Raw genomic sequence first — 25,283 nt, forward strand, 5'->3', positions numbered from 1 at the left:
ACAAAGTACATTTTGTAACATGAATAATCTGTCCCTCTTTCACAGGCTGTTCTACTACAGTAATAGCTCTTGCATAAAATCTCTCCACTTATTTATAGTTAGAGGCTGTGAAATTATGAACTCAGCTTCTATCTACAGCCTTCCATTTTCCAAATAGCACTGGTTGACCTCTTGCTCATCAGCATTCTCCTTTTCAACCCTACTGCCAAATTCGTCCCTCTAGCTACACCAAAGTCACCTCCTCGGAAACTCATGGGACAAGACACCAAATGAACACACTCACTATATTTCTTCTCTGCTAAGATGTGCCTCACCATAAAATTGTTGAAAGCCCAGATGGGCACGGTTTTGCAAACATCAGTCAGAAAGTTTTAATGGTACACTGTATACCTCTCTATTAGGACAGTTCACTTTGGACAGACTTACTACCAAAATAATAAAAAGGCAGGAGGCTTTTGTCCTTCCTCCAAGCTCAAAGAATACTAAAGTCAGAGTGAGTGCTCAGGATGGAGGATTCTTGGACTATCTCCTTGTGGGCTGATTCCATTTGGTTTACATGTAACCCTGGGGTAAGGATTTTAGTTTGTTAGTTTAAGAGGGGCAGCCAATCTCTTTGCGCTGGAACCATTTGAATTCTCCTCATGCCTTTGCTCTCTATCAGAGCAATCTCCTAAATTAGTTCCAGTATGTTGACATTCCTTCCATCTGGTGTCTTTCCATTCAGTGGTATTTTTATTACTCTCCTAACAGCCGCAGACAGAAGTACCTTTCCACTGCTACAAAATGCTCTTTTATTAAAGGTCAGCCAAATCAAAAGAACAAGTAAGTTTGTTTTTAATTTTGGAGATGCAGACTAGAACAACCTTTTCATTCAGAAAATTCATGTACCTTACCTCACTTGTGTAATAAGCCTTGAATTATTCTTCAAAAAGTTATGCGAGTACTGAAAACTGTCTTTTACCTTGGAAATTCAGCCTGATTCAGCTTTTGTGGTTTTGACTGTTTTACAGCCCCCTGGCATAATGTTAATTTAGCTGTTTTTTAGTAGCAGTATTAGTTTATTACTGTTTTTAACAGAGCATATAGCAGACAAGAAAATATCCCAGATCCAATGAGGAAATCACGTATATGCATACACATAAATTTATGCATGTGCTTAACTATAATTGAAGACATCAAGATATAAAGTATGTGTTTTAATGCTAAACTTGTGTTAAATTATTTTTTCTAAATTATGGCCTTATTCAGCCAAATTGAATCTCCTTTTAAATTAAAGGAATGTTGTTAAGATCCTGCAATAATCTTTTTAAATCATACAGCATGCTATAATTTACTCCTCCCCAGTGAGGAGATAAAATCAGAATGGGAACTATTATCCTTGGTGAAGTTGTTTCTCACAGAGCAAGACTGAGGATATGCAATTATGATGGTTTGCTCTTTAGAAGGAAGGAAAGATGACAGTTACTAATTTGGCCACAATAACACGTTACACTAATTGTCTTTGTTTCGGCAAAGAATACAAGCACTAACTCCCCTTTATTTAAATATTATTTAAACTGTCGAGGAACTTCAGAGAAGCAAATATTTACATTACTATGCTAGGACTGTGTAAATGGGAAGATCAAAATAAATTTCATTGCTGCTGGCAGTTTGACATTTAAACTGGACCTGCCTGTGATCTCACACATTTGAGTTTATATCATGTCCGATGAAGTCTGTTTAAGTGATCACCCTGAATGGCAGGAAATTCATAAGCTGGGGTATGGTAACTAAAGAGTTAAGTTTGTTTATTCTTGTTTCATTAATATCTCCAGACACTTGAAATATTACTTGATGTTCTTGGATATTATCAACTGAAAACAATGATAATAAAGCAGTCAAAACTCAAAAGCCTACATAATTAGAGGAAATCAATTAGAAATGTGGTTAAACAATATCACTACTGAAGCACTTTCTCTTGGCCAAAAAAAAGAATAATTTCAGCTTTCCAACTTCCAACATTCTTGATTAAAGCCCAATCATCCACATGATGCTCAAAGGGACTTGTGGCTTTTTCAGGTGTTTTGCACACAGAAGGGGTGGGGTCATTAGGCAACAAAGTTTGTTTTGATTATGTCTGAAAACCAGGAGATAGCAAAGGCTTGGACAGGGGCTGGGATTGCTCTCAACTGTCACAGCCGGAGATAGGTGACTGTTTTGCCACCCTGGCCCCTGGCTGCTGTCCCACCCTGAGGTCCACATACAGCTGATGGCAGGAGACACTTGTCTGAGCCAGCACTGCTGCAGGGATGCAGTTCCTCAGCAATGGCTTGTGTCCACACACCTTTAACAGCTGCCACACAGGCAGATTTCTGACAATGCAGCTGGTTTTGCTGATGATATGATGACTTGATTGACACAGCTTCCCACACTGGAGACAGGCCTATGTGTCTGTGAAACACCAAGTGTGTTTATGCTTTGCTGCATGAAGTCTGGCACAAAACGTGAGATTGAACATGTATTTGGCAAGTGCAGTGAGTATCCTGGAATACTATGCCACTGCTGTTACACACTGTCAGATTATCTCCTGTGGCCTTTGAGGTTTGAAAGTAGAGCTGAACCAGTCTCCTGATTAAGCATGCAACCTAGCTCAAGCACTTGGGACATCCGTATTTTGTGCCTTGTTAATGCAAAGTGTGCAGCACTCTTATAAGCATCCTGGCCCCAATTCAGCAGAGCACTTCAGCACACACTTTCCTTCAGTTACTCATTTACATTAATGTGATCATGTTCCACAAGCACCAAATTTTGATCCTAAAGTTTATTCATTCTCCAGGGAAGATCTTCAGTAAACCATTTCTACGGACATGTTAGCTAATAGTCTGTTCACCTTTAAGTACATTTTGCAAAAGGGCAGACTTTTCTGTATGGTTATGCTGACCAAGGGCAACTCTTTCAGCACAGAAACAGTCATGCAGACAACTGTACTTCACACTACAAAGACTCAAGAGCTCACTCCTAAACGTATCAAGTGTAACTTCACCCTCATGATTGGCCCAACATGTGTTTAAATGTTCGCAGAATGTTCCTTCCCTGGTTTAACTCTTATAAAGTATTGCCAGATGAGGCAGATTTTGCACTCAAGCTACCCCTGGAAAAATATGTTAGCTCTCAAAGGCTTTATTATAAAATCCTCGAGTTTTCCAGGCAAAAAAAGCAATAGGGCAAAGGAAGGGTGAGTGGCAGGGGAGAGACAGACAGATGAATGGACAGAGGCATTATTCTATAAACTAAAATTTATGTGCTGAAATCAGAACACTGCCAGCAAAGCCGACTTTGTTTATCCAGTCCCTTTCAAGGAGTTTAAAGTCACTTAAAGGAGCACTTCCCTCATAACCACACTCAACAGATCACCAATTACAGCCCTGCTGAGAGGATGTAATTTCTTTAGTCACAACTGTGCATCTGCCCTGGCAGTAATGGGCAAAGTACATGCCTTATGATTAGGTTACAAAGAAGTACCTCTAAACTGGAAAGCTTGGTTTCCACACATCTTAATTTCCTTGGTATCAATTAAAAAAGATAAGGTTGTGTTTACATCAAGTAGACAAATTCAGAGGTTAATTGCTATTAACAGGAAGGTCAAAAGGATACCTAAACAAGATCCTACTTAAGGAAAACACGTTTGCAAATGCAGTACAAAGAGCTTTCAAAGGTTATTACAGGGATATCCAGCATTGTCCATGGTACATCTGTGCAACCTGGCACCTACAGAGAGTGCAGTGCCAGTCTGAAAACCTGCAGTAAAAATTTGTGAGATAGGAGTAAAATATCTCTAGGGTAGCTTCAGTCTTAAAGTCAATCTGATCCAAGTTAGTCAACTAGACTCCAACAGGAGCCTCCAATATGTCATTTATCGCACTTATCTGAAAAAAGGTCTCCCAGGAGAGAGCCAACCACCCCAGGAAGATGCTGAATTCTCTTGACTAGAGAGGGACACTAGACTTGTAGCACACACCAACTGCAGAATTGTTGGATTGCTTAATTTTAGTGAGATTAAGCCCACCTCTTAGGATTTACTGACTTCAACATTTTGTGTCAGGGGATAGCAATATTATCATTCTTTATGCATCACTCAAGAGGAAAACCTATGTGTTTGAAGTCCAACTTTGAGAGGATACAAATATTTCAGCCCTTGATGTAGTAGTCCCTTAACTTCACAACAAGTACTCTTCAGCTTCAAGAGAAGCACACACTCAAGGGCTCCTGAGGTCACACCCCTCTGGGCAGCTCCTGTGGGTTCAGCTGCATAACCACACATCTTCCCAGTGCTACCATATCTTAAGTTACAGCATTGGCTGCTACAGGCCAAATACTGACTCTGACTGCTTGGAAAACACACCAGAACCTGATACGGGTGCTCATCCTCCTCAGACAAGATGAATTCTCCATCATGGAGCTCAACTGGCTTTGCTGCAGAAGCACTGCTCCTGTCTCCGCAGGGCCAGAGAGGGAAGTTTTACTCCCCCAGGACTTAGTGTCTGCTTCCTAAAAATGCTGTAATCTTTTTCACTTTTACAAATATTTTAACTCAGTAAAAACTATTTTAAGTAAGTATGAGAAGGGCAACTGGTCAAAGAACCACAGCATGCTCAATATTTTTTCTTCCTGAGTTCATCCATATTTGAAGTAACTTTTGTTCCATTTGCAACCCACATGCTGACACAGCATCCCTCCCCTTTTCTGTTCCCAGATCCTTTTATTAGTTTATTCAATAAAAAGACAGATACTCATCTCTTTTCAAGTACAAAAACATGCTTTTGAATAACTCAATATGCAATAGTGTAACAGTACGCCAAGACAGCCCTTGTTTTAATCAGTCGTATCAACTCTCAGAGCAGAGCTGCCATACACATCTCATCACCTTCTTCATTTACCTCACAGCTATGGAAATGTGTAGGGCTACATTCAAGCTTCCTGTCCTTCACAGAGGAAAAAGGGTGATCCCCAGGGATAAGATTGCCTCACCCAGGTCCCTCTGAACCTCTGGAGTCTACATCCCACGTCCAACATCAGCCTCCCTCCCTGCAGCAACAGGCCTTTTGACTGGCATCTTTTAGCATGCACATAACATGACCTGCCAAGCGAGTGCTGGGACATAAACAAACTGGCAAATCTTCCTAGCTGTGTCCCAGGAAGAAAAGAGGTAGAGGAGGAAGACAGGATAAGGAAAAAGGAATGATAAGCCAGCCACCAGACTGACAGGAAAGTGTGCAGCGGTGGACAGGAAGTGGATGCTGGGATTCAGGGGGAAAAGCTGCAATGACAGAATTAGCAACTTGAACTGACTGGTAAGGGAGGGCCAAAGTCCTAGAGCAGATAAGAGCAGTCCTGTGTAGTCCAGGGAAAATAAAGCAAACAAGGACTGGTCTAGGGGCTGGGAACAGAAACAGGTATCAGGCTGGTTCATGAGTGAGGGTGAAATGAAACTGAACTGTACAGTGGGAGCAAGGACATGAGGTGATACATGCAACCATCTCCCACCTGCGACTGACACAATGAACTCACACAAGAAGAAGCTCTTCCTAGCAAAGGTTTATGCATCTGTGAAACACTGATAGCTCAGAGGGAAGGCAGTGCACAAGGCAGTCTCATTGGTAAGGGATGGGCTACACAAGGAGTAAGGGTTGCACGATCTCAAGAAACATGAACATCAGGTCTGCAAGAACGTAACAGAGCAGTCAGGGAGGAAAATCACATTCACTAACCTTCATATATGGTGATGATATGAGGGTGGCTGAGGGATGACATGATCTCAATCTCCCGTCTGATGTGAACCATATCTTGTTCATCCTTAATTTTGTCCTTACGAATGGATTTTATTGCAACCTATAAATGCAGGAAATCAAGCGTTATTCTTGGAATTGAACAGATGCATCTAATCCACTAAGAAGAGTTAAAAAATAAATACAGATGTTAGACGTTGGCAGAACATGGAATGACCAAAACAAACCTTTAAAATACAAACCTCCATGCTCCAGCTCCCTCACTATATAACAATAAATACACTCTCACAACAATGTAATGGGTGACATGAAGTTTTGGGCTCTTCAGGTCTTAGGACTTTACTGAGGGGGAACACAGCATCCTTCAGAAAGATTTCTGTGCTAGCCTAAGCACTCTCCTTATGCAAATGGCAAAACTCCTCAAGAGATTTTGATGGGAAGCACACTAGCCAAGACATGATTGCATCTGAAAATTTCAAAAAGAAACTTCTGAGACAATTTATTTGAAAAAAACTTTGATATCTCTGATAGAACAGAGGCAGGGAATTCAGGGTGCCAATTATGTATTGATATCCATGTTAATACATAAACAATCCCATTAACAAAGATTAGTCCATGGTTGTCTAAAGCAGGCAAACTGTTCAGGAGTTGTGACTTATTCAAAAATCAGAATAAATAAATCTTTAAAATTCACATCTAAACTTGTCCTTATATAAACCCAAGCCTTCAGGTCCTACACAACACTTATGCAGTCACTGCAAAACCATATCCTTCCTGCATCCTTCCTCAATCAGCAAGCTTTTTTACAAGCATATCATGTGACTGGATGACTTTCCAAAAGGCAGGGTGGGAACAGAGGAAGTGATAGCTGAACTTGCAATATAAATTCAAATTATAATAGTCCTTGTGAGTATGTGTATGTGTGTTGCCTGTGTGTTATCTGAACACCCCCATAAATAATTGTGGAGGTAATCTCATGAGAAATGAAGAAAGCAACAATGCAGAGAAGCTGGTGGGAGAGGGAAGGTGAGGGCATTGTGCACACTGAATGGCATCACAGTCTTTATTATACTCAATATTTACCCTGCATTGTTTTTTTAAGCTAGAGTTCAGGGAATAAATTATCAGCTAGCTTAAAATCAACAATAAGTCTTTGAAAAACATCACTGACCTGCTGAGATGACTACCCTTTTATGGGTAAACCAAACTTGTGTCATTCTTTGCAGCCAACTACTGTGGACTTCTTCTGGGAAAACATTTGTAAATCTATGATTTATGTTATTTCCTCAGTTACTCTAGGAAAAAAAAGTCACTGCCTACTTCAGTAATTTCAAGTGGCATGACCAGTATTGTTTTCATTATATGATGTAGCATTGAGGATATTGAAGAAAGAAGAGAAAAACTTACAATATTATAAAATCGAAATGTACATAAACAGGAGCCACTCTAAAGGATCAGGTTTCCTACAAAGCCTTCAACTCTGAAAAGCAACATTGTTCAAAAAAGCATTAAGCACATGCCTCATCCCCTTGAATTCCCAAAGACTGCTGCACGTGCTTAAAATTAAGCTCTTGCTCATGTGCTCCCCTACTTTGGGACAGTAGAACAAAAAGAAATCAAAAACAATTTGCATGTTAAACCCAAAACAATTATTTTTTTGCTCTTGACCCAAACATTTGGAATAGAGACTTTTAAAGTAACAACATTGCTGTAGTCTTCTTTACATGGCACATATTTCTAGAAAAGGTAATACAACAGATCTTAATTGAATGAGTGACCAAGATAGCCTCCAAGTAACTCTAGAGATGGAAAAGGCAACCAACTCTAAAGATGACAATGGATTTTTCCCTTTCCCACGTTTGCACTGGGACTGATTGCAAATGCAAATACACCCAGTATACAGAAGGATGTGGGTGGCTCTTGGAGCAGTATGTGCATTCCTGCAATAAATATAGACATGGGTAAAAACACATTTTTTATTAAAAAACAGCCTTGTATTTGGCTCTGAGAAGAATTTAAGAAGGGTTTCATTGTCAAATATACAATGGGGAGCAAATTCTTCCCTATTCACGGCTGGTAAAGTAATAACAGCATCCTAGAGGACATGCCAATCTCCTGATAACTTGACTGTGTGCTTCACAGACAGGACTTTTGCACATCTACCCACTAGCCTCTGTAGAATAATTCCATATAAGAAAACATATTTTAGATACAAAATTGCAAACATGATTGAAAAGTGTTGTAGCACTTTGTAAGTATACATTTGGAACATTATTCTAATGCAAACAGATGTGTTGCCTGGAAACATTTTTTTTAACAGGACCAGAGAGTTTACAGTCTCACAAGCCATGCTGAAAATTAAGGCACCTTAATTTATAAAGGATATTCCTAAAAGTTTACCCAAATTTCAAAGATGGTACTTAAGCTCTCCTGAAAGCATCACTTCCCAGTTGCAGAGGTAGAATTCAACAGCCCAGCTAAAGTACTTGGGATTTTGTCAGTGACATCCAGGCTGCAATGTCTTATACCAAATATATGGAAAGAATACATGCTGAACACATCCCTTGGGTTTTAACATTCAAGACTTTCACTTCCCTCACTCGGCACTTGGAAACAAGGAAAGACAATCAGCAGGTGTGAAATATCTTTACTTTAGTGGTGTCAGTGGAGCCAGGGCAGCTCTAAGCATCCACCTGGCCACGGTCAGCCCATCCCCTGCAATCCTGACACACAGCAAGAGCGTTGCGTGGGAGGCAGTGCCCCTTGTACATTACCAGTACAAGCACTTGCATATAAGAGAGGTTTACTCACATGCTCACAAAGTAGTATCACTGTCTGTTTGCACAGCACTTAAGTTGTAGCCATTTATTAGTTAAACCTTGATAAGCAAGTGGTGAAACAGCACAATTTATCCACTTTCAGAAGGTGAGGGAATCAAAACAGAAAGGTGACACGACTCCTAAAGGAAACAAGGACAGTAAGGAAACAAGGGCAGTGTCATCTCAGAAATTGCTGCCTGCCTCTTCCTCCCAAACTGCACAACACACCACAGAAGTGCCTCATTCAACAAACCATCTTGTTATTAAAGGATGACTTCTGATACCTTTCCCAATGTTCAATTGCTATTTTTCTCCTCAAAAAGGGTGTCAGGAAAGTGAAAGGTTAAAAGGCATCTCAAAAAATACTTTTCACCCCATGCCATCTGCCTGGTGGCCTGCACAATCCCCAAGTGGATAGGTTCCACACTTCAAAGGCTATCAGCCATGCACAGCCTTGCTGGTGACCTGGTCTGAAAGGCCGAACAGTGAGTGATTGGTGCCAGTAGACTGTCACTGTCAGAGGTGGCATCCCAGAGCAGGATTAGTGGAGCAGGACAGCATTCATTCCAGCTCTTCCCTTCTAAGAAACAGATTTCTGCCAGTCAATTCTTTCACCTACACCAGTCTGCTCAGACCACGTCAGCAAGAATTCTTGGGCTCAAGTCTACTGATTTGAAAAAAACCAACACAAACAAGAAAGCAGCCCAGCTGGGTTTTATTCAGTATTTCATGGAAACATTACAAATCACAATCACATTCCAGGTATTTATTACATGTTTCATTGTTTTCATATCTCTGAGCAAAACAAGACCCCTAGCTGTATGTTATGGTATCGGACTATAAAACAAGCCTCCCTTCCAGGTCTTCTAAAATATATAGTAATAGAACTTCTCTCATGAAATTTATTTCTTTCAGAAACATATTCCAGAAAATACATTTTCAAAGAGCGCTTATGCTTTTAATACCAGACAGAGCCGGCTCAAATTTTTCTAGACCCCACTTACAAGACTGCTGCATGATGGACCTGAATAACTTCAGCATAATAGGAAATAAGGTAAATTGAAAAATACCTTATGAAAGAACTTGTTTGTTCATTCTTAAGGCTCATTTCTTTCTTTCTTTCTAGTCTGCTTTCTTGCTTCTCTGAAAGCAGTGGCTTCACTGTGAGCAACATCAAAATTTATTAAGGGTTACAGCCTATGAATCAAGAGTACAGAAAAAGCAACACGCTTTTTACATCAGCTACATTAACTACTCCAAATATTCCTGCTCAATATCTGCAGAGAAAGTGCTGTTAGTCCCTTTGGTACTCTCAAAACACTCTACTTATACCTCTACCACACTTTTCAATATATTTTACTGGGTTTAAGACTTAGATAATTTAATTATAGTATTTTTAGTAACATTACTAGTGGAGGAATTTGTATTTTTCCTAGCTTCTTGTCTTAATGAGAATTTCAGATAACTCCAAGACCTTGCACTCAGAGAGAGTAACGTATCAGATTCCTAATCATGAAATTTAAAGCCTCTCACCCCAACAAAACAGGTTCAAGTTCACCCAAAGCCCCTATAGACACAGTATCCAATCTGGCAAAACACTTTAGCACATGCCTAACTTCACACATGTGAGCAGGCCATTGACTTTTGTGGGACAGCTCACACATGCTAAGTTAAATACATGCATGAGCACCAAGGTCACAGCTCAAAACTAGGCCATGCGAAGTTTCCCTCTGGGGATCATTACTGGCTGTGTGCACCAAAACCATCCCCAGTATCTTCTGTGGCTCTGATGGCTGCATGGTCCCACACATGAGTCAGGGGGAGAGAAAGACCATCAGACATGGGATGAAACTGCCTCCACCTGCACCGCCAGTTCTGGTACCAGTCTCTGCTCAGAAGGAGGTAAAGAGAATACCCTCCCCAAAATCTGGTACAGGCAGGGGGTGTGAACCTCTAATACAACCAGGCACCTCCAAACTGCTCTGCACAAGCACAGCCCCAGCTTCATTGCTGCTCTGCCTTCCAGAAACAGATAGAAAAGAGGGAGCAGAACTTTTGGCTTCCCATCCCTCCATGAGTCAGCTTGCAGAGTGTGCTGGGCAGGAATCGTAGAGAAATAAATTGTTTTCTTCAAGGCTCCAATAAATTACTGGTTTCCATTTGCTGGAAAGAGGATTTATACTCACTCCCTGAACTGGTGTAGAGAGATTATAAAGTATTTTCCAATACACTTCATGCTTCTTTGCTTTTGTTTCATACAAATAACTGGAATTGAACTATAAATACTTCAAAAGTATGACAGTTGCAAACATTTCTGCACATTCAGTCGTATCTGTGAGAGAAATGTCTTTCTTCCTTTTCAAGCTTCTTGGCTGCTTAGCAGAGCAAAACAGGTAGAATTTATTTTTACAGAGCCTGATCAAGACCACTGTGTACAAAAAAGTATCTCCAGGTCCAAATATCTGGCAAAGGGCATGGCAATAGGTGCCCATTTCCATATCAAATCTCCATGTCTCATGTCCACTGAGTCTCTGCTGGCATCATAATTTACAGCTGAGCAAAAAAAAAAGCTGTGTTTTCATCAAAGTGAAAATCTGTTTTAATTGATTTCAGGAAGTTGGTTCATGTGTTTGTTTTAGTCTAATGAACCTAAGTTTGCCTCATTTCCAGCTGAGTTGTGTGAATATAAATTAAGATAGAACTAGCCACAGTGCAGAGTCACAGATTTTTAAGTTGGTGAGTGCTGTAGCTGAGCCTGACTACTTAAATGCCACAAACCACTGACCCTTCCACAGCAATTTCTGCATGCAGTACATTCAGACCCATTGAAAACTATCTTCCACTCTCTATTATCTACCAAGGCTATTTTTAGGACCATAGTGAGATATGAACTGTTTTTTTCCACTGAGGGAGGCTGTGACTTTTAAGCTGGTTCCAGCACTTGTACATACCATCCATGCTCAAACAAATTCCAATGGGCTCTAGCAATACTATTATGGAGAGTCAATAAACCACCATCAGGACAGAGAGCGAAGTTCCCTGAGAAAGGGAAACCAGCTTGTTGCCACTGAGCAATATGTCAGAAAAGACGCTTAAAGAAAATTATTTACAAACATTTTCTTTGTGTGAAGAGGGAGGGGAAGGTTAAATACACATAAAACTCTTCTTTCTGAAAGCTGTGAACTGAATTCATCCCTACCCAGCAATGAGAAGTGGGTGAGCCCAGCCAGTTTCACAGCTCTGCTTCCTTTCTTTGAGATTCGAAGGTGGGAAGTGCAATGTGCCAAGTGCCAATGGGGTATGGAGGTAAAGAATAGGTTGATCAACCAGGGGAGGAAGAGAAAGGGAGAGCAGAGGATGTTCAGGGGTGGGGAGAGAAAAGGTACATTGTTCTTTCTTCAGCTCCAAAGAGCCAAGCAAGAAAGTCTGGCACCATATAATGTTTTTTCCAGGGGAGCCTGTGCCTATGGCTCTTAGCCCAGACATCACCAACCCAAGAGGAAAAGAAACAAAGCTACAAAATTATGTGGTCCCTGAGGTGGCTGCAATCAAATGATAAGGAGGGGAATGCTGATAATGCAGTTGCATTGAAATGGCACTTCCAGAGGTTACACAAAGGAGAAAAAGGAAAGGCAGGGGGTGGGCTGAATAACTGTCTAATTGGCCCCTGGACCTTCCAGATGGGAAGAAGGATCCAAAGGGTTCTGAAAAGGGGAAAATGAAGCATCCAAAGGGTTCTGAAAAGGTACACTTATAAAGACTTCTTTTTGTAATCCTCCTACCACATGATCATACCTTTGCCGTGTCCATTTGCTGAAAAAAAGTTATCTTGAGATTCCAGCCCTGGGCCAGATGCAGTACTAAAAAGCATCATGCAAGACATGTAATTCTAAGAACAAGCTTCTGCATGGTCGTAGAAAACATTTCATGCAGTCACTGAAAAGTTGACAAAAGGCCACTGTGAGTGTAAGCAAAATTAGTGCCTGATGTTGTGCAATCTGCTAACACATCTCTCAGAGCTCTCCCTTTCAGGGAAAGAGTAAGGTTGACACAATGCCATTGTTTCAGAGATTGTTAGTTTTCACATCCTAAAAGCCAGATCATCTCCATGGTGATACTGCCTGGGAGACAAGCATTCAACAAAATCCTTATTAATTATTTATCAGCAGCCCCACTCTATTGTTTGATATGCTGGCAAACCGTGCAGTAATTGGGAGAGTTGCTCAAAGCAGTAACCGGTGCCATCTGCACCCAAGTGAGCCTTTGCTGATTTAAATCTCAGCTTCTGCTCATTACTTTGTTCCACCATGTTTGTTCATGTCCTGGATGTTACCAAGAACAAAACATCATTACTGTTGTTGCCAGCCAGCAGCTGCACACATAAAGGGCAATGATGCACGTGCTTCGATGCACCTCTCAGGTCCATGTGCTTGGGGGACATGAAGGTATTTTTTACAGCTGCCTCACTGTGCATGGTAACAGCATACAGCAAACATCAGCGTCTCCCTGTTTCATTCCCCTCTTCACAATGTACCAGCAGATTATATTTCTAAAAACCAAAGCTGATGTCACTACTTGTAGAGAAACTCACTCTTGTGCCAAGGCACTAGAAGTCCTGAGTCAGTGTGATAAATGCTAAATAAAAATTCTATTTGCATAAGCTGAGGGACAATGTGCCGCTGTCTCTGGGAGAATGAAGGTATGATTACCTCAGGTTTAATTTTCCTTTTCAGGTTCTGCTGGATATAGTTGCTGCTATCATATCATAAACAATGATTCGCCAAGTGGAAAAGAGGAATTAACTATTCACGAACACTTAGCAAGGGGATTACATATTCTCTCTAGTTCCCCCTTTATTCACAGAGAAAGATGTTTGTGGAATCAAGTTTTTATGAACAGTAGAAGGTATCAGATGAACACACTTATACCGTACATATATAAAGTGGGTGACAGAAGGAATATACAACACCCTTCCTCCACTTCTTTCCTCACCCCCACATACGGTGCTTGTTATCAGGATTTGTGAGCACATTTTTTGAGTAACTACTGCCTAACTGGGAAATTTGCATGCCTTCATTGTCTGGTACTCACTACCCTCAGCTATGTCTAAAAAGTCTGGCACATTTACACTATGCATTCTCTGACAAATTTCCCTGGCAGACCTTTCTTCATTTAATGCTGAGAATCCTTGCCTCAAGAAATGTATGTCAGAAATATACCAAAAAACTTCTCCCTTCCCAGAAGATTTTTACACCACATTACTGAAGTCCTAAGTCATAGCAATGTTCAGTCCTAGAAGAAAGATCCTACAAATAACCACCATCCCTAACAATAATGATGTGTTTCCCTTAGTGATGCCTCAAGTTGCTCCTTCTCACCCCTCCCCACTGTCCCAATAGCATGCTACCACAAATCTGCATTCACTTCGATCCTCCCTAACCCACAGTACAACAAATTTGCTGTGGTAGGAGCAGAGGTTGCAGAAGATTTGTTGAAAAACAAAGACCTTATATGACCAGGTTATTAAAGATGCTTGCAGCTGTGTCCTATCAGAACTGGAGCCTAAGGCTGGTGTGGTATCCTGGGAGAGTCCCTTTCACGTGCAGACTTCACCCTCCTGGAGAAAAGAGTGGGACTGCTTTACATTTTCTCTAATACACTTCTAAATGTAACTCCATATCATGCACAGATTGATGGAAGACCATCTCCTTTCCAATGTCTAATAACTCACAAATATCCCATCCAACTACTTTCAAACTTTCATGAAAAGTTCATGCTTTGGCTCATAAGAAATTAGGTCTGGAAAGAAACTGGGGTAGGGGATTTCCCCAAGGCAATGGATGTTCATAACTGTAATTAAAAAAGAAAAAAAAATGCTTTACAGCCTCAACTATGGATCATTCTCCTTAAGAGATGTTAACCAGCACTGAATGCCACATTCACTCAAAAGATGAAAACTGCATTTACAGTTAACTTCTAGTGAAGTTGCCAAGCAGATGTTTATTTTTGGCTTCCACATCTACCAAAGCCAAATATTACACTGAGTTGGGATTTCACAAAGTCTAATTGCTTTTCTTCCAGGTTACAATTTTGTTGGAACCAAAAAGGGGGAAAAAGGAGGGGGGAAAAAAAAACAGAAAAAAAAAAGCTGACTTCACTTTTAAGTAGGAAAAAAACTGGTAGCATCCGTTTCTATCATGTCTGTTTATATCATAGTTTAAATGAGGTTAGAATTGTGCAATCATTATTGATCAACTTCCAAACACAGCACAGCTCTATCCAGCACATAAGCAAGAGGAAAAGCCACTGAAAGAGAATCCTGTGTCAGTCAGTCTTTTAATTTCTGCAAGTCTGTGTGCAGACGGTTTAGCACTAATTAAATTACTGGCAAGTCAGGATAAAGAGGACTGAAAGAATTCACAAGCCCCAAGTTCACTATTCTCAGTGTTACATGGGTATTACAGATCCACTCTCCAAAACCTGGAAGATAGATTTCACAGTAATTTTGGGGCTTGATCTCACAGCTACCACAGCTGCTGATGTAATGCAAAATGCTAACCTGAGGCAGCAGAGAGGAACTTTAATTCAATGTTGTTTTTTCATTGTGAATAAGCAGTGAACCACACAGAAGTAATCCTCCAAAGTAGGAGTGCACACTGTTCAAGGCATCAATTTGGGGATGAAACATAAAACCAAGATCTTGGCTGTGTCATAAAAAAAGCCCTTTATGATTTTCTTAAGAAGACAGGTATAAAGCCCTGGTGCCTGGATCTAGTTCCAGTTTGAAAATTACTCCTGTAATTCCTCCAATAATTTAAATTGGAAATGGGGCTATTCACACCCTCTAAGCAACTGCTGCAAACTGTTACAATGTGCTGCTAAATAATGGTAACCTCAGCTGTTACCAGAGTCTCTGAAGTGATTTTGCAGGTTTAGGTGAAAGGTACTACATCAGTGCAAGGCTGTAATTCACATTAATCAAGGAAGAGGGTTAGACATTGTTTGAACTCTTAGAACCATTTTTTCCCAAGAAGCCATCTCACAGCACATTTTCATTTATTGGTACATTCTGCTTGAGAAAGTTGTGGATAAATAAATGTAACTTGGATTATTCTCTCTTGTTCACTGAAGCTTCTGTGAGTTCAGAGAAACCTCAGAACCACTGAGAGCTTTGCACATCTTAAAATGCCTCTTCCACCACAAATGTGAAGTCAGCCGGTATTGTGGGGATCTTTTGATTTTGCTCTCTGGTCCTACAGTCCTTCAGAGAAAAAAGAGAAGTGCTGTTTCACCATGAGAATTACAGTAGTACAAGGAAAAAACTTGGGAAGAGTATTTTTTAAAAGAAATGTCTGTACTTTCATGCACCACAACACTCATTAAAACCAAAAACCATACTGTTTGACCACCTGAAATTCCTAATTAACAGAACGGAATTTTTAAGTGTGAAGAGATTTTTAAAGCTGAATTTATAGACTTTAGTCTTTTTGATTTACATTGATGAGCAAGAATTCATTATGCAAAGACCGTGGGCCACAGATATTATATGATGGAGGGTGCACAGATGTGTTTAAACAGCACAGTTGGAAGGGTTAATGACAAGGAAATATAAGAAGCACCTGTATCTAGTACACTTTCCTAAACTGATCTAAGGTGGATCAAAATATAAACACCACTTCCTGGTGGGAATCTAACAAACCATAAACCCATATCCTATCTGGAAAAATACTCTTGGAATACAAAAAGATTGGCAATCATGTATCAAAGCCTCACCCAGATTATTTTGCTCCAGGGCTTACAGATCGCTTTGCAATATTAAATTTGTTTTTGTTAACACACTGCTTCAGTATTACATTGTTCTGCCTGGACATTACCTATTTAATGGTTCCTTCTGGGAAGGGATTGTCTTAGAATTTATGACGGAATGTGGTGGAATTACTACAGTGGGAGGAAAGGAGTTTGCTAAGATTTCTTCCCCATCCGTCTCTGATTTCTGAGAAATATTTACACCCCTGAAGATAGAGGAACCTCCTGTTGCTCCTTTCTGTTTATTGAAAGTTAATTACCAGGGCCACCCTAATGGCTCAGGAAAGAGAGTAAAACAGGAACGGGAACACTCTTGCTCCCTGCAGCCAGTTGGGCTTGGAATGAATGTGAGAGGGTGAGGAATGAATTACACTTTCCTACAATTAAGTGGCAGGCCATCTAGCTATTCTGTAGCCTTAAATGCATAATTCCAGCTTTCCCTGCTAGAAGAGGAGTTCACAACTGCAAGCAGTTTTTCTAAGCAGTTATGAGGAAACTTAACTTTGGAGGGGAAAAAGCACAATGCAATTATTTTTCAGGATGGAAAGCTTTGCCTAAGAACTCCCCCAGACCCTACAAGCTCCAAGACTGTTGCCCCCTTCTTCAACATGCACAAACACCTTTTTTGGCATATGTTTTGGCTGGAGTCAGTTGAACATGAGAGAGTTAGAACCCATGTTTCTGGGATCCCCTTGCCAGAAGCTAAGCTGTTAGGTAGTGTAACAACAGCAGCCCAGGCTTCCCACTTCACCCTGCCAGTGACCTTCGCACACACTTGGACATACCCCCCCTTCCTCAGAGTGAGGAGCAATTCCCTTTCATGCTGCTCGATCCAGAAACTCATCTCAGCAAATACCACAAATCATGTCAGACCAAGCAGGACTATTAAAGCAGTGCTGCATAATGTGAATTGCTGTCCACAAGGGACCAGACCAAGAGACTGCCTAACCCACTTTGTTTAACTTTTTAGTTAAACAATCCTGAAAGGGGAAGCTGCATTGCTGCTCTGGAAATTACAACTTTAATCTCATTTGAACTACGTATTCCTCAGCTGAACTGCAAAAATAATTTAAGAACCAACTCCCAAATAAGACATTTTTCTACATTTCCTGGAAACATATTATTTCTGATGCTGTGAAATAAAAGCCGACTTATTAATTTACCCAGGTTAAAGTTCTTCCAGTAGCCCTAATAAACTCTAATGTCAGGCTAATTATATGCATTTCACCGGTTTGGCATATTCACGTTGCTCAAAGAAACACCACACAACACCAGTGGAACACTGATCGTTTCCAACTCAGCCCCACAAACCATTTGCACATACTGCATTTATTGCTCACTCGTGCTGCACTGCCCACGGCAGAAATCCATAGTGCTTCCCTGAACACAGAGCAAGCTTCATTTCCCCTCCTTGGGCATGCTTTAATACAGCTCTGAAGTGCCAGCTTTTACTGGGTTATTTAAACAGCGTCTAGAGTTTTGCTGGGTAGATAAGAATAACTTGGGTGTGCAGTAAAATAAAAATACAGCTGTTTGTGCCAAGCATTCAATTTATGGCAATACTTCATAGGAATTATTCCCCATAACAACTGAACTGTCATATCCTACAACTACATCCCAGGCAACCTCCCAGATGAACTCACTACAGCTGCTGTCTGATGTGCTCTACATACAAACATCCAGAGCTAACCAGATGTTCTCTATGTAAAACATTTGGTTTGAAACATGCAGTTCTTCTTTCCAAAAATCCATTACATTTGTTTAATGGACTCACACAGTTCAACTAAAATATCCTGGAGCAGACATTTGACTGCAACTCTACTCTACAAGCCCCATCTGCAAAAAGAAAAAAAGAGAAAGAAAGAAAGAAAAGGCAAATGAGAATGCTCTACATGATTTATGCTGTCTTTATGATGAGCCAGTTCATAAAATACAAGCTCTGCTCTACAGACAATAACACAAATCGCTTTCAAGTGTATTGTTTAGTCCTTGCCTGTGTTAAACAAATATTTCAATTAAAACAAAGGGCCAAACTCTACTCTTCAACTTACAAGTGTTAACACAACTGAGAGCAGCATTTTACCCACATACATCACAGGGGATGCAATTTTTTTGGCTTATGCTCAGAATGAGTGAGTAATGACATTCAATAATGATAACCAGTTACATTCACGGTTGCAGAGTTTTCCTTTCATCCAAGAAAGGCTTGAAGGAGGTTGAAGTACAGCATGAAATCCTTCTCCCTGATGAATTCCTTGTGAGCAATGCATAACCCAAAACAAGGCCTATCACAGGTTCCCTTAGACCACATTTACATAAAACAATGCCAGTCAGAATGGAGGAATACTTTGTTTTACTGAAACACTGGTAGAAAACTCTCAACCTGTACACAGAAAAAAACCCCATAGTTGAAAAGGATGGCTAGTCTCTGGCCTGGGTGCAAAAGCACTGCACAGTCCAGCCTAAAGGCCCTCATTCCTCCCAGGCTGTGCTGACACAACGGCGACTGAGTTGTATCAGGTGGTGATCAACAGTGTGAGAGCTGTCTCCAAGGCACAAGGGATGGTGGGTTTTTGAAAAAATGGCACCATGCCTTCAAAGTGTGACTGAAACCATGGAAGAGGATGTTAATTTTAAGAGCAATTTTCCTGAGATGGTTATACCCACACAAGGAATGGCTCAGCACAGTGCTGGAGCTGTGGTCAACCTCAGCTCTCTCCCCATGGCTCCACCACAGAGTTTCTGGATGAACCTCAGGGAAACCACTCACCCTCCTGGAAGCCCAAAAGCATAGCTGTAACAGCTGGCTCCTACAAGAATTGGAGCTTAAACCCACAGATCACCATTTAATTGTTTCACCTCATTTTGGTGCCCTGAAGAGAATAAAAACATGAAAAAGGAAGTAGCATGAAGGGTGCTATTGCTCATGTATAGTCCTGATTAAAAAGGTATCTTCCCAAGAGGCCAATGTGAACATCTCTCAGTTACATCCCTACACAAGTCAGCTAAGCCTGCATTGCCTCCAGCAGGTATTTACAGGAATTTTGCAGGTTCCAGACCACATGGCATTAGAGCATATACCAAATGGGAAGGTTGCACTCTCCCCTCTTCTCGTCCCAAAGGCTATTTTATTTCCTCACACCAAAACAACACCCCTCAGCTCTGCCCTGCCGAATCCACTGCGCCAGCTGTCCCCAGGCATCTCCGGGCACCTTTGCTCCTCCTTCCTGAGCTGCACTCTGCTGGCGTAGCCATAATGTTTGATTTGTGCAGAGTAGCAAAAATATGCAAATAAGTGACAGCTCTGAACACATGCCTTGGAAGCTATTTCTTTAACAAATGCTTTGCTGTCTTCCCCTGTCAGACTTGTGTGCAAAAGACTTAACCTTTTTGTGTCAACAACAAAGCACCGTTAAACAAAAAGAAACATTTGCTTAGTTACCACACAGCTCAAAGAAGTATTTCTACCCAATCTCTATTGCTATCTTTTGTGATTAAAAAAATATTCACACTCATTTTTAAAATAACACATGTACCTCAAATAAAAGGAGATATCTTTCACCATCAGGCATTTAATAGAGATTAGAAATACCATCAGAGATTAAATGCCTTATTGTGTACACAGGAATCATGATATGAAAGCTTTGACAGGACCCCAGCAACAGCAAGACCCCAATTTTTCTGATCTACCAAGGAATACCTAAATTTAGTCCCTGAACTTGGTATCTTTTCACAGGAACAATAAATTATTATTTTTTTAAGCGTAATGTCCCTTAACTAGTGTCTTTATTCTGAAGCAGTGCTGCTCAAGGCCAAACACGCTGACTCAGCTCCATGGCCCAGCCAGACATTAAGATAATTGCAAGTCCATCAAGCAGCCAGACCTCAGAACAAAGACACTGCTCCAGCCTTAAGTCATCCCACAGGTGACTGCTGCACCAGAGTCGCCAAGGGGCTCTGGGATCACCAATGTTCCCCAGGAAGGCACGGCAACAGGGGAAGCACAGCCTGCCAAACACCAATATTTTGTCACAGAGGTAGCTGGACCCAGCAGCAAGCGCTCTCAGGCACCATGCTGAAGGTGTGGTGAGGTGAAGTGGGAAATGCTGACAGTGAGAAGGGAAGGCTGAGGAGGAATCCAGAAAGTAAGAGTTACATTAGGAGCATGTTAAGCTCAGCAATCTCAGCTGCAGTTTTCTTAATATTTATAAAAAACAAGACCTGCATTTATTTTGTGATTTTCACATTCATCTACAACTGGCCAGGATGGTTTCACACAGGCCAGCCATGCTAACCCATTGTCCCACAGCTGCCCTGTGACTGGGTTTTTTTCAAGTGAATAAAATACTTCAAGGGGTGGTTCCTTTATCTCCTACACTGGTAAGCATAGAGCCTGGAAAAGTCCATACTTGAGCAGGACCCAGGACTTCCATCACATCATGGACCAATGGCAGCCTTAAGGACTGCTGGCTCATAAACCATCAGAGCTAAGGGAGTTCCATCCGTCTTTGGAGAGCTGAGGGACACAATGAGCTTATACCATGCAATAGTTTAACAGACTGAATTGAGGATTGGCCCATGGTCTGTAGTTGAAAATAGAGAAATTGTGGAGCTCAAATAAGAGTACAAGAACCATGGAAGATCAAGGGATGGTTACAACCTTGCCCCCTCCATGCTTTGCAGCACACAGTAAAGGTTACAGGAGGGCCTCCACATCTACTAAACATCCGGCATTTTTGGCGTGGGTCCAGCATGTTTGAGGGGCATGGCCAGACACAGTACACACACGGAGTACCTCACCCAGCCTTTGAGTGTTCAAAGGTCTAGGATCCCCTAATTTATACAACATACAATGCTGCCTGTGAAGACACGGTGATAAAATATATTCTGTTTAAAAGCAGATACTTCTCAAATCATAACTTGCAGATGCTCAAAGTCTTTCATGTGGGTAAGACAAATGAGAGCCATAGAGACTGATTTTGTAGCCAGGGAGTACAGGAAGCAACAGCAGGAGAACACTATTGAAAGCCTGGATACACTTATGGCTTTAATGAATTGGTCATCAAATATAACAACACACATATGCAGTTTTTACCTTGCTTTGTAGTTCGCTCCCCACCCTCCCCAGCTATTCTCTATATATCTAGCAAAGTGGAAATTATTTTGAGTTTAGTTTATTAAATGGATACACATGGTACTCACATCTGCTGGAAGATATTTGAGGGAAACACTGACAAATATCATTTACATATTTAGTTGGAGACCTTTTTATCTGAGACATTTCCTCTGACATATCAACTATCTTAAGTACATCGGCCCATCAGTGCTAATGACGAGGTTTTTCTATAAAGTGTCTGGTGCATACCTGGGCAATTTAGGGAGGAGGCAAGAAGGACATGCTCTTGTAGGTCAGAGATTCCCATGCCAATGTGCCCATCTGATGGTGTGCAAACCATCAACACAGAACACCCGAGATGGACACTGGCTGCCTCCAGCCTAGCCCAGGTCAGGAGCTGCTAAGGCTCTGGCCAGCACACTGAGGAGCCACCAATGGCTTTTGCTATCCATGCTCCTATCCCACCCCAAGCCTGGAGGCAAACCTGCACCTCTAGCTTCAGAGAATCCCTCAGAGCTGTAGCAGAAAGCATTGTTTGGTCCCGCTTTTTAGAGGAAAACATAAACGACATCAGTAAGGAGAACAGTGTCTTGCTGAGAGGAGCACAGTTGCAAGCAAGAGGAGGTGCTTTGACATCAGCATCCCAGTTCATGTAGATAGAGGGTACATGAGTGCATACAGGAGGGAGAGACTAGAACCAGGCAGATGCCCATGTCAAACCAAAGGTCATCAACCAGTTTCCAAATGCCTGGTACACAGCTTTTGAAAACATGTCCCATAGGCTCTACATTTGGATAATCATGGCTATACACATGTTCACCTGCTGGTATTCAGGGCTGATATATCCAGAGCTGGTTTTCAACCCATGCATTTGTCATTCTTCCTTGGCACTGCTATGGCCACTGGGTGCCTCCTCCCAATTCCTCACTCCAGCAGAGGCTCTACAGTTACTTATTTACCAGACAAAACACAGACTAACTACAATTACAGTTCTGTAAAGAATAAACAATTGTTCACAGGAACTGCACATTCCACACAGTTTCATTCAACATGCATGACCCCGAACTACAGTATATACAGTAACTGTCTCCACATGGCAAATCCACACTGCGGTTCCTAAAAAAATAATAATAATTTTTAGAACACATGCCACTAAAAAATGCAGTACATTTTAGCAATATTTAATGAAAGACTTTGTACAAGCAATTTCCATTCTCTTGTGTTACCTAGCACGTGGTGCTGTGAAACCATTTGTAAAAACACTTAGGCATTTTATAGTGTTTTTAGCTGAAAGCTGCATTAAAAACATTGGCTCAAATTCTGTTGTGAAATTTCACATGTAGAGGGAATCACACTATGTATGCATCAAGCCAAAATGTGCCCTGTTCATTAGTCTAACTTTCCCATATTAACCCTTCCAGAAAGGAATACACTGAGACACAGGGAAGTTAATTATCGGCCCAAAATTGCTCAATCCAATCCAGAAGAAAAAAAATAAGGCAACAGTCTCTTGGAAACTTTTAATTTCTTCACCTGTAAGGAAGTGCAACATCATTGAGAAAATATCACTTGATCTTTACTCAAAGCTCAAAGAACATGCTGTTCTTTAATTTAGGAAAATACTTGACAAACTAATATATTCAGATGACCCCTTACTGGCTAGTCATTAATTCAGACTTTCATACCACTGACCCATACTTCCCTGAACAAATCTGCTTCTCCAACAGAACTTCTCAGTGCAGAAAACTAGTAATCTGTTTTAGTGCCTTTCTCCTGATGACCTTCATGCTGTAATCAGTTATTTCTGTCTGCACCCCTTAATGTTAAGGTCTTCTTTGGCATTTCAATTATCCAAGTGTTTATATGAAGACTGCAGCAATTTGATACAACCAGGTAGTAACTCCTATGGTAACAAAGCCCACAATATTCACTGTGAATCACATTAGAATAATTCCAGTGGTTCTTTCCATTTGCTGCTTTTTTTTAAACCACAATCTCAGAACATATCTAATAGTTAAGGGCGGAAAAAATAACAAATTAACAGCAAAACTGTTTTCAAGCCCATATACTCTTTCCAACTTCTATTCATTCCAGATCTAGAATTTCCATGCATGCAGAGGATGACCCGAGTTTCACTAACATGCCTTCAGCACCATGAAAACACTGTCCAGATTTAGTCACATTACGAGTCCCTAAAGGAACTCAGGCTGAACATCTTAAATAAATAAATAAATACATACGTACATGCATAAGATTTAGGCTACATATTTTGCAAGAATCCCTTTTGCCCTGAAGAACCTCTGGCCCATGTGAGCATGGCAGAAGAGGTGCCCGCAGCAGCCACCACAGGCTGCACAGATCCTGCTGGCAGCTGCCAGGAGCAGGGAGCAAAGCCGCACACCCTGCGCGGGTCATCGCGCTGGCATGCACAACAAAGTGGGAGGCAGCGGAGTACAAAAGGGCCAGGAATGAAGAGCAAAGCTGGATGTCACACAGGGACAAAAGCCCCGGGTAAAGAGAGAGGCCAGGAGGCAGGACAGGCTGAGTGCTGCAAGAGGAGGGTGTCATCCACAGGACCTTGATGTTACATAGTCTACATGTCTGGACAAATCAGGTACTTGGTTGTGCACTCAAAACTAGCTGAAACTTCTTCTGATTTTGGCTTTAATTGGCAAGTTTTTCATTTCTCATGCATAAAATAGGGTAGTAACACAAGCTATTGTTACTATAATTGAAGTGTATTATTAGAGCTGTGGAAGCCACATTCATGAATCAGGAACCTGCTAAGCAAAGTACTGTACAGACAGTTCACACCACATCAGCATTGTGTATATACTTATTCCTGTGTCTGCCACAAAGGAAGATGTCTTAGTAAGAGCAACAAAGAACCTCAAAAGAAATAAACAGATTCTGTGTCAGATTTGGACATTATCCTGCAGAAGATGCAAACCAAGCAACCAAGATAAAAATCAATATGAAGCAGTGACCCAAGTGCTAACTGAAGAAATTCTCAGGGGAAAAAATGGAAATATATTATTAAAGATAAAAAAATCACATGCATCAGAGGGATACTCACATTTTCTGTGATATTGGCAGCATAGGTGAGAGAACAAATGTTTCACCTGGCTTTCACTGCCCTCAGTGACCCATGAGCACACTTTTATCCTGTTATAAGGAACTTTTAAAAACCACACTCCAAAAAAGTGGTTGTGTGCCCAACAAGGCCTTAATTACTGACATGACAGAGCCATCATTGTTGATATTCACATTTTGGTTTTGTCATGATATGGAGAAATACAATCAGCAAAGCAAAAGTCCTCCTTTCACGTAATCTGTTGCTGTTCCAGGTTTCAAAGACCCTGTGCAACCCTTCAAACTCGTCAAGAAGCAGACCTGTTTCAAAGTGAAGATTTGCACTGCAGTTGTAAATAAAAAAATTGGTTGCTCTGAAGTTTGAGGGTTTTTTACAAGATTTTGATCCAGGAACCAATTTCATTTGGCAACATCCTTCTACCTGCACTTATTATGCAAAAGAGATAAATAACACACGGCAGCCACCACACATAACATGGCTGTCCAAATATGCACCATGTGCCTGTTCTTCATGCTGGGCTGCTGCTTGTCATCAATTCCCAAAATAATTTCCTTTCTGGAACGGCTGGAGGAGAATAGTGCTTCCTCCACCTGCTGGTGAGGAGGAAGAAAAGATGTCGTGGCTCAGGCAGAAAGAGAGAGATAAAGGAGGAGGGGAGGCAGGCTCCTGCAGCTACTCCCCAT

The 25,283-nt window shown here is 41.1% G+C and overlaps 1 protein-coding gene across 1 annotated transcript in view; it reads right to left on the minus strand.

The window, feature by feature from the left end:
• NUAK1 (NUAK family kinase 1) overlaps positions 1–25,283 on the minus strand; it is a 47,222-nt gene that overhangs the window by 17,999 nt on the left and 3,940 nt on the right. The window contains exon 2 of the mRNA XM_054632343.2: positions 5,748–5,868. Coding sequence (XP_054488318.2) covers positions 5,748–5,868 — 121 coding nt within the window. The remainder of the gene's footprint in view (positions 1–5,747; positions 5,869–25,283) is intronic.

This window comes from Agelaius phoeniceus, chromosome 5, assembly GCF_051311805.1.
Source record: "Agelaius phoeniceus isolate bAgePho1 chromosome 5, bAgePho1.hap1, whole genome shotgun sequence".
Lineage (NCBI taxonomy): Eukaryota > Metazoa > Chordata > Aves > Passeriformes > Icteridae > Agelaius > Agelaius phoeniceus.